The 13,959-nt window shown below is 56.0% G+C and overlaps 1 protein-coding gene across 1 annotated transcript in view; it reads right to left on the bottom strand.

Moving 5' to 3' along the window:
* Positions 1–10,787: 10,787 nt before the first annotated feature.
* The window catches only part of EFCAB8 (EF-hand calcium binding domain 8), a 50,099-nt gene continuing 46,927 nt past the window's right edge, over positions 10,788–13,959 (bottom strand). The window contains exons 21-24 of the mRNA XM_079129723.1: positions 13,624–13,753; positions 12,376–12,574; positions 12,209–12,307; positions 10,788–11,373 (exon numbers count right to left, since the gene is read on the bottom strand). Coding sequence (XP_078985849.1) covers positions 10,930–11,373; positions 12,209–12,307; positions 12,376–12,574; positions 13,624–13,753 — 872 coding nt within the window. The 3' untranslated portion in view covers positions 10,788–10,929. The remainder of the gene's footprint in view (positions 11,374–12,208; positions 12,308–12,375; positions 12,575–13,623; positions 13,754–13,959) is intronic.

Here is a 13,959-nt window from a genome sequence, read left to right as displayed (position 1 = left end):
GGTGTCTCCTACCAGGGTCTACATGATTCTCCTGGAGTTCCCAGCACGCAGCATGACACAGAGTAGGTGTTAGATAAAGAACGCCGAGGTGAACGCGGAGGTTATGGCCAGCCTCTGACCCAGGCAGGAGACAGGAGGTCCAGTCCACAGGGGAAGGGAGGGGATTCCAGGCAGGCAGGGGCAGGGAGGCAGAGACTGGCAAGGGCCCAGCTGGTCATTAAAGAGGCAGAGGTATCAAGACACACGCGTCTCCAGGGAGGGACTGTGACAGGCCACCCTGCTGCAGAAGCTGGCCCTCTGACCATCTGCCAGGCCTCATTCCAGCCCTGGGACCCCCCAGACCAGCCCGCAAGGAGTTCCAGGTCACCTCAGTGGACCTGGAAGCCACACACGTCCAGCCTGGCATCACGATGCTATGTGAACCATTCTTGTTATGGAAAAGGCAGATCACACTGAGATTTGATAAAAAGAAAACCCGTGGACCCCATTTCCCCAAATCACCCCCAGCTTCCCTCCCCAGCTGCTCTTTGTTTAGAATGTCTTTTGTTCAACAGATATTTTGGAAAATATTACCCAATCGGTCTTTTCCTTTACAGCTTCTAAGTGCATGATCAGGAAGGACATTCCCAGCCTCGAGTTCATAAAAACATAACCCCTGTATTTTCTTCCACTAGTTTTATCACACACAATCATTTGCTTTCATACATAAACATACGAGGTACATGTATACTGAAGCTCCTGGAATATATTTTAGTGTATGGTGTGAGGTAGGGATTAAATTCAATGTTTTGATTACTCTCCAGAGACCACAATAAGGTACCATTATGGAATAGCGCCTCCGTTCCCCATTGCTTGGGAACAGTGTGGTGATGTCTCCAGTTTCTCCCACTTCATTGAGCCCTGTTCTGTCCTGTGTTGTCGCCACTGTCTTTCAGACACACTGGCCTTACAACGGGCTTGGTATGCATGTTAGCAAGCACCCCATTTCCAACACTTGCTTGGAGAGTCTCATACACTCTTTTTCAGGCAAAATGTAAAATTGACTTGTCAGGTTGTTTTTTTTTATTTTTTGATACTCGGGTGTGAGCAACATCCCCAGCCCATTTTATTTTTCATTTTGACATAGGGTCTCACTAAGTTGCTTAGGACCTCACTAAGTTGCTGAGGCTGGCCTCAAGTTTGCAATCCTCCTGTGCTGACCTCCAGAGTCACTGGAACTACAGGCATGCACCACTGTGCCCAGCTCAGGTTTTATTTTTAAAACACTGCACTTATACTGGGTTTATGAGGTCAGGTATGGAGGATAAATCTCTAAACCACATCAGCACTTCTTTTCCTGAAACTAGAATCATCTATTTCTTCGGGTTTCCGATGTTCTTCAGCAGAGTAATCATTGCTTATTTCATGTGAATTCCACATTTGTCTTGCCAGACTGGAGCCTGGATATTTTAGCACTTTAGGGAAATTGTAAATGGGGTCGTTACCCTCAGTGACATTTTCTGCGAGGGGAGTTCTAATCTGACGCTCGCGTGCTCACCCGTCCACATCCCCTGCCCTCCTGAGGGCTCACACTCATGCTTAGGGTGGACAGGCATGTGGTCCACAAATGTTACCCGATCCTGCTGTGCCCACAGCCACTGCTGCCTTTCCTCACTGCGGGGAGGGAGCTTCCCCACAGACACGAGGCAGCAGGGTCCTAGGGTCACACAGCGAACCGTGGTGCAGCTGAGACCACCAGACCTCCCACAGCCAGGACAGATCCCAGCAGATCCCAGCAGATCCCAGTGCACCCAGCATGGAGTGGCTGCTGGAGGTTCAGGAGAGTGACTGACAGTTGGACCAGGGACAAGTGTCCCCCCTCCCCAGGGTGGCCGAGACAGCCCACAATGACCACGTACAGATGGCCGCAGAGCCCAGCAGGTGCTCTGTAAATAGAAGTCTTGTGATTCACGTGAGGAAAGCTGCTGGGCGCCATTCAGGCCCTGCCCAGACCATGGGGCTCCCTCCAGTCACCACAGTCCCTTCACCCCCACCCTCAGGCCCTCCCACCCTGCAAGGCTGCAGTCCCTGGATGGAGCAATACAGTCCGCAATGCCCTTGGAAAGCCCCTCTGGGCAGACAAGGTGGAGAGGCCCCAAGGGGCCGGCCCTCCCCAAGTCCCTTAGTGAGCCCTGCCCAGCCCTGCAGGGGCCGGGGGCCTGCCCTGCCAAGGAGGGCTTTGTCCACACAGATGTGAGTCCTGGGCACCCCTGCCACCTGACTCCAGGTCCTCAGGGAACAGGCTGGCCACTTGTCTGCCACTCAGACCACCCCAGGTTGGCCCACGGCAGAGGAGTGGGCTGTGGGCCAGGACGGAGTTGGCTCTCCCGCCACCTGGACAGAACCGGAGGTAGAGAGTGCCAAGCTGCCCTCAAGGCCCCAGAGTGGCGCCTCCGATAAACCCAGCTCAAGCCCCAGGATGTCGCTAATCCCGGTAATCACTGGAGCCAGGTCAGCTCAGCTGGAACAGGTAGAGGGGGCCCTGCTTCTTTCTCCAAGACCCAGAAGTCCCTGGACAGACGGCAGGCGATGGCCCCAGGGACGGCCTGTGTGCCCTCCCTGCCTGTGCTGCTCCACAGCGTCACCCTGGGGGTCACCGTCGGAGCCTCGGTTTCCCCATTGGCACAAGGAGGTGCTAGCTGTCACCTGCTCCCTGCCCAAAGTGGGCCCAGCATGAGAGCCCCGTCAGCTTGGGGGTGTGGTGTGCTTCGTGCCCGAGCTGAGGGGGTGCCACACTGTTTCTCCAAATCAAACCTCGGTCTGAGCCCTGCACACCCGAGTCAGTGGGAAGGCCCCAGCAATAGTTTTCCAGGTCTCTGTCCCCCAAGGGCTCAGGATGCCAGCCCTAGGGGGTGGGGGTGACTGAAGCTGCTGGTCACCACCTGTTATGGACACCACCAGGGAGTCTAGACCCAAAGACCCCCATCACCACTCTTCCTGACCATAGGGTCCCAGGGCTTGTGGGAAGCTCAGGTGACCTAGACTCAGGTGCCCCAGCTCCCCCCAGCCTTCCTGGTCTGCAGACGCCTGGATGCTGCTGCCCCCTACAGGCACAAAGGACCTCCTGCTTCGTCCAGGGCTCAGATCCCAGCCCTGGGCAGCCACCTGGGCTCCAGGACCAGTCTGACCAGGGAAGCAGGGCCAGGAAAGCCTCCCATCCCCAGGGGGGTTGAAGTTCTGTCCCCCACAGTCCTTTGAGCTCCTCAGAGGGGTCTGAAGTAGGAAGGGAAGGCAGGAGTGACCTCATCCACCCCAAGGTCTGAAGAGTAGAGTCCCCAGCGACCTCTTCTCGCAACGTGCCAGCCTTCCCACCACCAGTGGCACCAGCCAGCTCTGTGGGCCCGTCAGACAGGAGGGAAGTTCCTGGATGGCCTCCAGGTAGCACGGATACACCAGGAACTGTCCAGGAGGCTCAAGAGACCCCAGGCTTTGCAAGGGGGATGAACAATAAAAATTCCGATTGAAATTCAACCAGTCTCTTCCCCACACGGGGCCAGGGTCCCTCAGGAAGGACTAGATCTAACTCTCCACCTCCATTCTGGTGTGGGCACGGAGCGGGAATCCCAGCACTGTGAAGCTGCTGCGGATGACAGGCCACGGAGAGTCAGGGGGGCACAGCGGCCGAGAGCCAGGCCTGGGCTCATCATTACCGCTGGGGGCCAGCAGCTGACGCACTTAGGAATCAGCAGGCAGAGGTCTACCACCCGTGCTGGTGGCAGACCGCAGAGGGCATCCTCCAGAGAGAAGGTGCCAGAATCCCAACCCAGGCCTCTCCACACTCCATGGAAGGTGAGGGCCAGCGAAGGAGGCACTGCTGAGAGGCCATCTCTGGGCCACAGGCCCTGTCGGGGTGCCCTTCCCACCAGAGGCGCTGCCCCTGAGTGGCCTAAGGAATAGTCCAACACCCACGGCTGCTCAGGCGCCACGCTGCGCATGACCAAGGGCAAGTCTCAACCTCTCTGAGCCTCGGTTCCCACCAACACGAACAGACACTCCAGGAGCAAGGAAGGGTCACGCTCTGGCCCTGCAAAGCTTGGAGCCTGTCCCCGGGGTCCCTGGGAAACGGGACAGAGAGACAGCAGCGCTCTGGTGACACGATCAGTCAGAGAGCACTCCCAGAATGACTGTGTGTGCGAGCCCAGCCCTGCCCGGTCTCCTCTCTCCAATTGGCTCACAGGCCAGGCGGTCCAGGGATGGACCGTACCTTACCCCATCATGGGAACCAAGACTAGGCAGCACCGAAGCCGGAGTTCCTAAGCCACAGCAAGACCCAGAGCCACTCCAGCCCCCAGATGGCACTAAGATACAACCCTTTCCTCAAGGAGTCGGGCCCTGCCAGGCGGAGCCACCCTGTTCTCAAGAGGGGTGGAGGGCATTTGCCACAGGGAAGGCCGGTCGGCAGGTGGTCCAGAGCCTGGCAGCCCGGGCTGTCCCACTCACCTCCCAGGCCACAGTGACCGCATCTGTGAGCCACAGAGGCAGCCCTGAGGAGCAGGCCCTGTGAGGGGGGTTGGGAGGCAGAGGGCCCCAGGCGTCCACCCACCCTGCCAGGCTGCCATCACCTGGCACATCGGGCTGCCCTCTGTGCCTAGCAGTGCTGCTGCCCGAGCCCTGTGAGTGCCACCTTCCAACCTCGCCACCAAGTCCCTGAAGCCTAGAGCACTGTCCCTGGTCTGTGCGGCTCTCACGGTCACAGGACAGGCTGGAGGGAGAGGCGGAGGGAGGCGCGACCCGCACAGCATCACCACCTCGTGTTCAAGGAAAAGGCTTGTGGGCCAACATCTGCACAGACTGCGGACCCCCTCCAGACCACCCAGGGGAGCCCAGGGCCGGTGTGCAAGAGGCTCGCCTCAGGGAGGGAGCGCAGGCAAAGCCCCTGGGAGAGGCCAGAAGCCCCATCGCCAGGCTAAATCCTCCCCGCTAAGGAGCCCGACCACCAGCAGCTTCTCCACATGCTGTGGATGAGGAAACTGAGGCTCAGACAGTTAAGCCACTGCCCAGGGTCACATCTGGAGTGAGCAGAGAAACCACAGTCAATCCAATCCAGAGTCCACGCTCTGAGCATCAATTCAATCTGAGCCCCTACCAGTCCCAGAGTCCCGCCTGGGCTGCCCCCAGCCCGATACCTCCAACACTCTAGAGAGCCAGATGAGACCTACATAAACCCCCAGCCACGGCTTCCTCACCTGAAAAAGAGGGACCGCAAGTCCCGCGGAAGGGGCTCCCTGGAGACGACAGCTGGGTTTCCTCCCCAAGGCCCCTGCCTAGGAACCCCTCCCCACCTGGTACAGCCTCGGCCACCCTCCAGAACTTGGAGACCCTTCACCCCTGACCCACCCCTGCAAAGCCCCAGGCCAGGAAGACGGGCTGCCTCGCTGTGGGGGAGCTGGACGGAGAGCAGGGGCAGAGAGCAGGCACCTAATGCAGAGCCACTGCGAAGGTCAGAGAAGATGAAGAACCAGCACAAGAACCTGTCCGGGGAGCAGAGCTGTCAGGAGCAGAAACTTAATCGAGGCCGAGGTCCAGGAGGAGCGCGGTCCAGTGTCACCTTGGAGTGGGCTTCGAGGTTGTCACTGGCAGGAGAAACCAAGTTCCCCTGAAGCCTGAGGACAGAGATTCCTTTTATGTCCTTGAATGAGGGAGTCCCTTCCTCCCATAGCCTGGTGTGTCTGACAAGCTCGTGGGCCTGGTTTTCTGATATAAGTTGATACACCTGTGTATCCACGTGCTTCTGATTAATTCAGTAAGTGCACAGGTGGTCACTTTCATTAGCAGTTTGTGCCTCGTGTCTGTGTAGACAGTCGGGGGTTGTTTACTTGTATAGACGAGGGGTAGAGACACTGCATCGCAGAACGTAAACTCAAAATGGAGCAGCTGATGGCGAGCCACCGTTTCTCAGAATGGAGTCACGCAGGCTTAGGTGTGATCTGGGAACTACTGCTCTAAACATCATGGAGTCACTTGGAACAGGCACAACTTGTTTTCCACAATTATAGAGACACATGGAGTAGATGGCCACATGAAAGGAGCAGACTTGGATGTCTGACGAATAAATGACAAGCCCCTAGTGGACGGCAAGACAAAAAGACGTGTCACGAGAGCGCTGCACCAAGGAGATAAGACACCGTCTGGACCAGAATTGGAAACAAGCCAAGAAAAAGGTATATAAACTCCCCTCTCGGACAGCGCTTCGACTCAGCCCAGATCTCCTGATGAATCCACGTCAGCCAGGTTCGCAGGCCCCACCGATCATCCACCCGTCAAGACTGCTGCTCTGACGACTTTACGACTCGCGGAGCCTGCCGTCCGCAATTCCGAGACCATCAGCCAGAGGGAGTTCCGAGACCAGCCGTGGTCTTCTCTCCAACTAAGATAACGTCGCATTCAGGGTTGTCGGAACCGACAAGGCAGAGGACTTTGGACTATTTGATTGAGGTATGTTTATTTGCCACTCAATTTGATTGGTGTGTGATATTAGAAAGATTAAGGTTTGTGTTATCCCGAGTGTATCAAATAAAGCCAATTTGTTTGGAACCAAATTCTAGTCACTCGCCTCTCTGCCGCACGCGACATAGCGTGACCAGAGGCAGAAGATTGGGGTGACGTCCCCTTAGGCCCGGGATTGCTGGTCAGCTGCAGAAAAATCCTCCAGGTTAAGAAAATTCCCCAATGCCTCACCATGACATTGTTCTAGAAAGTTCAGAAGAGGCAAGGAAAAGTTCTCCCCTCAGGAGAACAGGTCACCCTGCCGGCACTGATCTCAGGCTGCCAACCTCCATTTCCACCTTTGAGGCCACAGAGCAGACCAGTCCTGGGTGCCAGCAGGACACCTTTTTCAGATCTACCATGAGGAAGAATTTTCTAGATTAGAAGGTACTTAATGGATGTTTGTTGCACAAGTAAAAACAGGGGCTGAGAAGGTGGGCTTACCAAGAAACTAGTGAAGTGTAAGACACAGCTCCTGACGAGCCAGTCTCCCCATTACCCAGAGCCTCATCTTGGTATCTATTGTTGGAGACTTGTTTCCTGATGAAAATCTGCTGTATAAGCTTTAAGCCCCATGAAAACCCAGATGTGCCTCTGGGGCTGTCAAAGCAAAGCCCAAAGATCTTTTTTTGTTGTTTGTTTAGGTAGGAGGGGATAGATGGGACCCAGGGCATTCTACCACTGTGTGACACCCCAACCTTGTCTTTTTTTTTTTTTTTTTTTTTTTTAATCTTCAGACAGGGTCTTGCCAAGTTGCCCAGGCTGGCCTCTACCTTTTAATCCTCCTACCTCAGCCTCCAAAGTAGTTGGGATTACAAGCAAGTGTCACCATGCCCTGCCTCCCAAGAATCCCTTGATATGGTAGCAAGGTGGGTTTCACTCATCTCAGTGAGGCAGGATAAAAGAATCTCTATCTCTTTGTTGAAATAATCTTTTGCTTCCTGCAGTTGCTCTTTCAGCTTATTGGTATTATCATTCATTGCCTGCATTTGCTCTCTTATCTCATCCTTTGCTTCACAATCATCTTAATCATGTATAATCTGAAGTCCTTTTCTGACATTTCTTCTAACATACTGTCATTGGATTCTATAAATATAGAATCTAGATTTGTTTGGATCATTTTCTTCCCTTGTTTTTTCATGTTGTTCATGTATCTTCCCCTCTAGCAGTGCAGATCTGGGGTATTGCAGATTTCCCCCTATAGTCTTATAGTGGCTCTATAGGTTTCCAAAACCCTTTCTTTAAGGGGAGATCAATATTAGCAGTGCCCAAACCAGACACTATGCAATCCTAGACCAAATAGCCCCATGGGGACAAAAACAAAATTGTCATAATAAACAAAATGAGTTCAAATGTTATCTTCAGTAAAACAAACAGGTTTGCAATAAGGTCTGCAGTTTCTAATGGAGGAGAAAGAGGATGCAGAGGGATGTAGAATGTGGCTGTTAATGGGATAAGAAAAGAATATACAGAAGTTCTAGAAAATAGAAAGGGCGAGAGTGTAATCAAAAGGAATTGGATGTTAGCATGCAACAAAGGGAGAAAGAGACTCTGAGGGAACAGGTAAACAAAAGGAAAAGAGAGCAAGAAAAGTAAAGAAATAAAAACTTATTTTTTTTTCAATAAGAAGAAAAAAGAAAATCTACTATATAACAGTCATATAGTAATTAAACCTCCCAGTGTTCAGTAGCCTGATGTATGAGAGGTACCTGACAATGAGCTTCAAGCCTCCAGCAGGCGTCGCAGGATGGGATTTGCCCCACCCAAAGATGGGAGCTACAGCTTCCAGGATTATCCAAGATGCCACTCTAGCTTCAAAATGTGTTGGCAAATGGGGAGCTGCAGCTCAGGGGTGGATGTGGTCAGCTGGAGGTCCTGGAGACAGGATGCAGTTGGTCCGGCAGTGGTCCTGGAGGTCGGGTGTGTTTGGTGTGGTTGTGGGATCCTGGAGGCCGGGTGCAATCAGTTGTCTGGGAGTTCTGGTGGCAGGGAGCAGTCAGTCGATGTGAGGGCCCCAGAGGCAGGGAGTGATCGGTTGGGTTGAGGGATCCTGGAGACGGGGCTCAGTCAGTCCGGCCAGGGGTCCCACGGGGCCTGACTGTTGTCTCAAAATGGCAGCAGCCACGTGTAATCAAACCTGCAGGTACTGTCACAGTGAACTTCCAGGTGACGGCAGGCAGCTGGTGCTCCACTGGCGGTCGGTGATCAGTTTGCTGACTGTTGTCGGACGGTCGGGAGGTGAACCTCGTGCGTTGAGTGATGGATAGGTGTAAGAGGATGAAAGAATAAAGAAAAGTGGAAAGGAGACACGAGGAAGGACAGGGAGACTATAGCTTTAGTCTAAAAGCCAAATTCCTCACACCTTCCTTCCCAAAGCCAGTGTTCCTTCCAGGCCCATTACTACGCAGGCCAGTTTTTCCCCAGGACTGTCACTCCCAAATCTTCACAATCTTCACTTAAGAAAATTGCACAGATAATCAGCCTATGAATACTGTACTTTTATAATACGCTAAGCAGAGATACAAAATCTATAATCTAGTGTACTTTCCCAAAGTTGTCTACTGACTAGATAACAGAAGACTTCCATCTAAGGACCCTGAGAACACCCAGACCACCACAAGCCACCTGTGATCACAGACTAATGTCACCCCCACATCCCTTCCTGTGGGGTCCTCTCTGCCACGTCCCGTGTGGAGGAGGAAAGGGTTAACTGCCGCAGGAGGATGTTGGTGGTTTTTCTATCTATTACCAAAAAACTTATCTACTCAATGAACACACAAGAGCCGATACTCTTTTTATGAGAGGGGGCATGACGGGTCTGGCCATACCAGCTCTGGCCTCTTACGACAACCGAATGGCCCGACTCCTTCATTTATAATACACAGGTAAAGGGGGCCAGGACCAGGAGGAGCTGCTTCCGTGATGGACAGGATAGGGTGGAGTCAGGGGAGCCATTTTCTTAGGGGGAAAGTTCCAGAAGGAGACAGGCAACCACTCCCACGCAGTGCCACAGGCTTCCCGTGGGTTCCTAGAAGCCAGGCCTCTGCGCCTGTGGCTCAGCCTAGTCTGATTCTGCTAAATAAGGACGGCTTCCCACGCCCACCTCACGGAGTCTCCTTTAAAAAGTAGCACCCGAGTCGCGCTCCACGCCGCGCCCTAGGAGCCCCGTGCCACTGAGCGCACGCTCCTTGCTTTCCTGAGTCCATCTGTCCGTGCCTAAATCTGATGTTTGTAGAGGACCCCTCATCCTGAGTAAAGGTCCGCCTCTCCAGGACCCCCTCAGATCTCCTCCGGTGACATCGGAACCCTCCCTCGAGGACATCTGACAGAAGACTCGCTGCATCCTGCGCCTCAGACTCGTGCAGGGAGCTCTGCAGGAACCAGGGACCTGGAACCTCCTGCCCTACCCGCCCCGCTTCACGACGGCTGCTGGGGACTCAGACCCAGACTGAACACCTCAGCCTTCCTCAGCCTCTCCGTCCCCCGCGCGGCTGACTCAGGAGTGCAGAGCCCTCAACTGGCTCCAGAGACAGGCCTCAGCTCTGCTAGCCTGGGGACAGGTGATGTGGGCTACTAGGGAGTGGCACAGTGCCACACCCATGGCAAGGGTGGGCCTGAGGTCTCTGTTCTTACCAGGGGTCACCAAAGCTGAAAAGGGCATGAGTTGGTTTGGGGTGAGGGGCCTGGCTGCTGGGCCTTGTGCCTCATGACCTCTAAATGCCATCTTCTGTGTTCAAAAGTCCCCATGTGCCAAGATGGGATGGAGCCACTGAGATGGCTGGTGGCCCAGCAGAAGCCTGGACAGTGCTTCTGGGCCAGAGGGAGGCTCCAAAGCCACAGGGCTTCAGAGCCAGGTGGGTACCATCTGCATGCCCTGCACAGGTACAGAGTTTATGTATCCAGGGACCTGGCGTGGAGGCCCGATGGTGAAGGACAGACAGACAGCAGAGGAGGGAGAAAAACAGCCACTGCTGCCACCAGACAGCCTCAGTGTTCTGAGCTATCCAGCTCCCATGGCGGACTCACCTGCCACACCACCCTCAGGTCTCACCTGTCGCCTGCCAGTAAACTGCGCCCAGGTTCCTGGGGCAGGGGACTCTCTCCTCTGTTCCTCCCCAGGGGCCTTGCCAAGGGAGGTGACAGATCTTGGTTCAGCAGAGGTCTAAGGGTGTGAGGGACACCCAGCCCAGCCTCATCACCTGCAGGACTCTGACAAAGGAGAACATTTATTTTCTTCTCCAGGACTTTGTGCAGATCCAGAGAGGAGATGGTCGGACTTCTCGAGAGAGGCAGAATGGGGGCAGGGAGAGAGCCCACATTCCCCAGGACGGGCAGGCGTGAGCCGGGGACAGGGGCCCCGTGGGCCGGAGTCCTGCTGGAGGGCTAGAGAGAAGGGTGGGCCCCTCAGAACCGGACGTGGGAGCTCTTCCTCATGGAGGACACCAGGGTGACTTCTGGAGGCTTCAGGGACCGCTGAAGGGAAGAGGCCAGCGCTGTGGTGACCTCTGGCCTCTGCAGGACGCAGGCAGACCCCTCAGGTGGGGCTAAGGGGGAGGTCGTGGAGGTTGACCGGGGCAAGGAGCAGGAGGACTGGGGCCTCAGCGGGAAGCTGGAGTCCAGCAGCCTGAAGGCCGAGGCTGCGGGGGACAAGGAGGAGGAGGGCGAGGCAGCGACGGGTGTGCTGAGCGTGGTGTCTGCAAAGACCTGGTTCCTGGCAGACTCCAAGTTGTGCGCCACCCAGCGGATGTGCCGGCCCTGCTGGTCCAGGACCTTGTGTATCAGGGAGTCGGGGTGCTGGATGGGCGTCAGCTCGTTGAAGAACAGGCTCTGGTAGATCTGCGGAGAGATCTGGGGGAGAGAGCGGGCAGGAGGGGCGGGCTCTGCTGGGGCCGAGGACACCCAGGACCAAGAGCCGGACTTCCCACAGAGCCGACGTCTCGGAGCGCCGTGGCTGCCACCCACGCCCTCCACTCCTCCGATCAGGGGTCACTGCAGGCGGGCAAGGTGGCACTAGCACCCAAGCTCTTCCCTCCTAAGAACAAGGCCCCCACGCAGGGTCTGGGCGCAGACAGCTCCTGAGATGGACTCCACCTCGCCCACCAGCTCTGGCCGAGCTGCTGCGAGGACCCCTCCAGGACGGGGCAGGGGTGCAGAGTGAGCCCAGGGGCCTGCAAGGGTCTTGGCCTTCTCCCACCTCTTCCTCACCACCGAGAAGGCGGCGCTCTCACAGCGCCCCATGGCAGCCAAGGAGGGAGAGGCCTGTTCCGCAGGCAGGCCCACCACTGAGCTCCCTGCCCAGCCCCGCCCAAGCTTGCCGAGGCCCTGCTCCTTCCTCTCGGCGCTCCCTTCCACGTACCCCATCCCCTCCTGTGGACCTGAGCCACGACACCCCATGCTGCTCTCGAGTCCTGAGGACACGGCAGTGACCACATCAACAAGCACATGAGCAACAGACGGGTGCCGGCCCCCAGGACCTCCTCCCCTCGGACTATGACGTCTGTCCTCAAGGCTGAAACCTGGGCTCGGCCTCAACCAGGACCCTGCAGACACACAGCCAGATGACCCTCATGCCAGAATCGTCTGTGGCCCGGAATCCTGACCACATGGGCACCATGGTGGCTGGCAGGAGATGGGATCCCCTGGCCTGCATCAGCCCCCGCAGCTCAGGCCCCACAGGCCGTACCTGATGCTTCATCCACTTATACTGCACGCTGGTGGACAGGAGTTTGGGGTTCCGTGACCGTTCCTTGGGCTTGAACGCTGCGCCCACGACTCTGCTCACCTGCAGGAGTCACGGCCAAAGTGAAGGCTGAGCGCTGGGCCCGCCCCCTGCCCGCCCCCCAGCCTCACCTGCTTGCCCTTGGACTCCCACTCGTTCCAGCTGGCCTCGATGTCTTTCACGGGGTGCTCTCCAGCCCACGGGGACATTGAGGCCATCCTGTGCAGCTTGGCCCAAGCCTCCACCTCTGTGTCTGCTTTCCCATTCAGGAGCGCCATCAGCGCCACCTGCTCCCGCCGTTGGTACACCAGCGCCTCAGCCAGATCCCTGCTGTTAGGGGCGTTCCTTCACAAGATGCCCCTCCCACTGCAGGGGGAGGAGACCCTCCCCAGGAGCCATGCGAGGATCTCCCCTTCGTCGGCCTGGTCCTCCCCAACCTTTCCACTCCCCGCCCAGGGCCATGCTCCCAAGGCCTACCACTGAGAAAGTGTTCAATGGCATTGCAAAGCCCAGACACAGTGGCCTCTGCAAGTCCTGCCGTCCCTCCCACTACCCTGTGCTGTCCTCCATGGAGGCTGCACCTCATTCTAGCCTTACCTGGACCTCCCTTGTGGAATATTCAAATGTTCCCTCCCACCCCAGGGAAACCCTGCCTTTGCCTTGTTTATATGTCCCCACAGGACTGCCTTGATGGGAACAGAGGAATCACATAGTCTATGGATTCAGGCAAACTCCTACTTATATGTCAAAACGCAACTCTAAACTCTCCCTTCCTAGGAAGCCTTCCTTACTTGTTCCACCCAATCAGGTCACTTGTCCTCTAAACCATCCCTACTCCTAATATTCCCCCAAATTGCCACATAGCATTGCAGTCATGAGTTTGTGTGTCCACCTTCCTAAGTGACTATGAGTTCTCTTGAGGCAGGGCCTGTGTGTGGATTGTCCTGGATTTCTAGAGACTTAGCATAAGGTCTGGAAGTCAGACCTTCATACATTTTTTAATCAAGTTAATATGAGGCTTGGTCAGGAGTAAGGATGGAATTGATGGAGGGGTAGGAAGAAGTAGCAGCAGCCTCTCTTGCCCAAAAAACATGAATGTCAGCTCAGGACCAGAGACTCCAGAGGGGGCCTCAGCACCCTCCTGCCAGGGACCTCCGACCATGTGGGAATGCCCTCTGCAGGGACCTCTGCCACCTGGAAAGTCCGAGTCTGATCAGGGAGGGAGCCCCATCTAGGTGCTCGGGGCTCTGTACTCTCTCCTTTATGCTCAATCTTCCAGCCGACCAGGCCCAGCACTCCTCAGGAGGGCTTCCGGCAGCTGAGGAGGCCTGCGGCATCCTGTTCTGGCCAGGGAGGACCAGGGGGCCGCGCTGACTTACTGCAGCTCCTGGTGGGAGGCCTTGAGCAGGTTGGCCATCGAGCCTGACTTCTCAAAGCTTCCTCTCTGCTCATGAACACCATCCATTCTGGCGTCCTGCAGTCTTTTCCAAACATCCAGGCCAAATGTCCCTGTGATTTGACCCAGACCAAGGACTGAGATACCCTCCCTGAACCCTGTGCCCCTAGCGTCCACCCTCGAGTCAGCCAGTGATCGCTTACCCCTGCCCCAAACACTGAGTGCCCACCATGTGCCAGGCACTGTGCTGGTACCCAACAGGTATCTGGATGACCAGACACCAGTGCCCAGGTATGCACAGCACTCAGGCCTAGATCAT

This window comes from Sciurus vulgaris (genome assembly GCF_902686455.1).
Source record: "Sciurus vulgaris genome assembly, chromosome: 2".
Lineage (NCBI taxonomy): Eukaryota > Metazoa > Chordata > Mammalia > Rodentia > Sciuridae > Sciurus > Sciurus vulgaris.
This window is presented reverse-complemented; position numbering and strand designations above follow the sequence as displayed.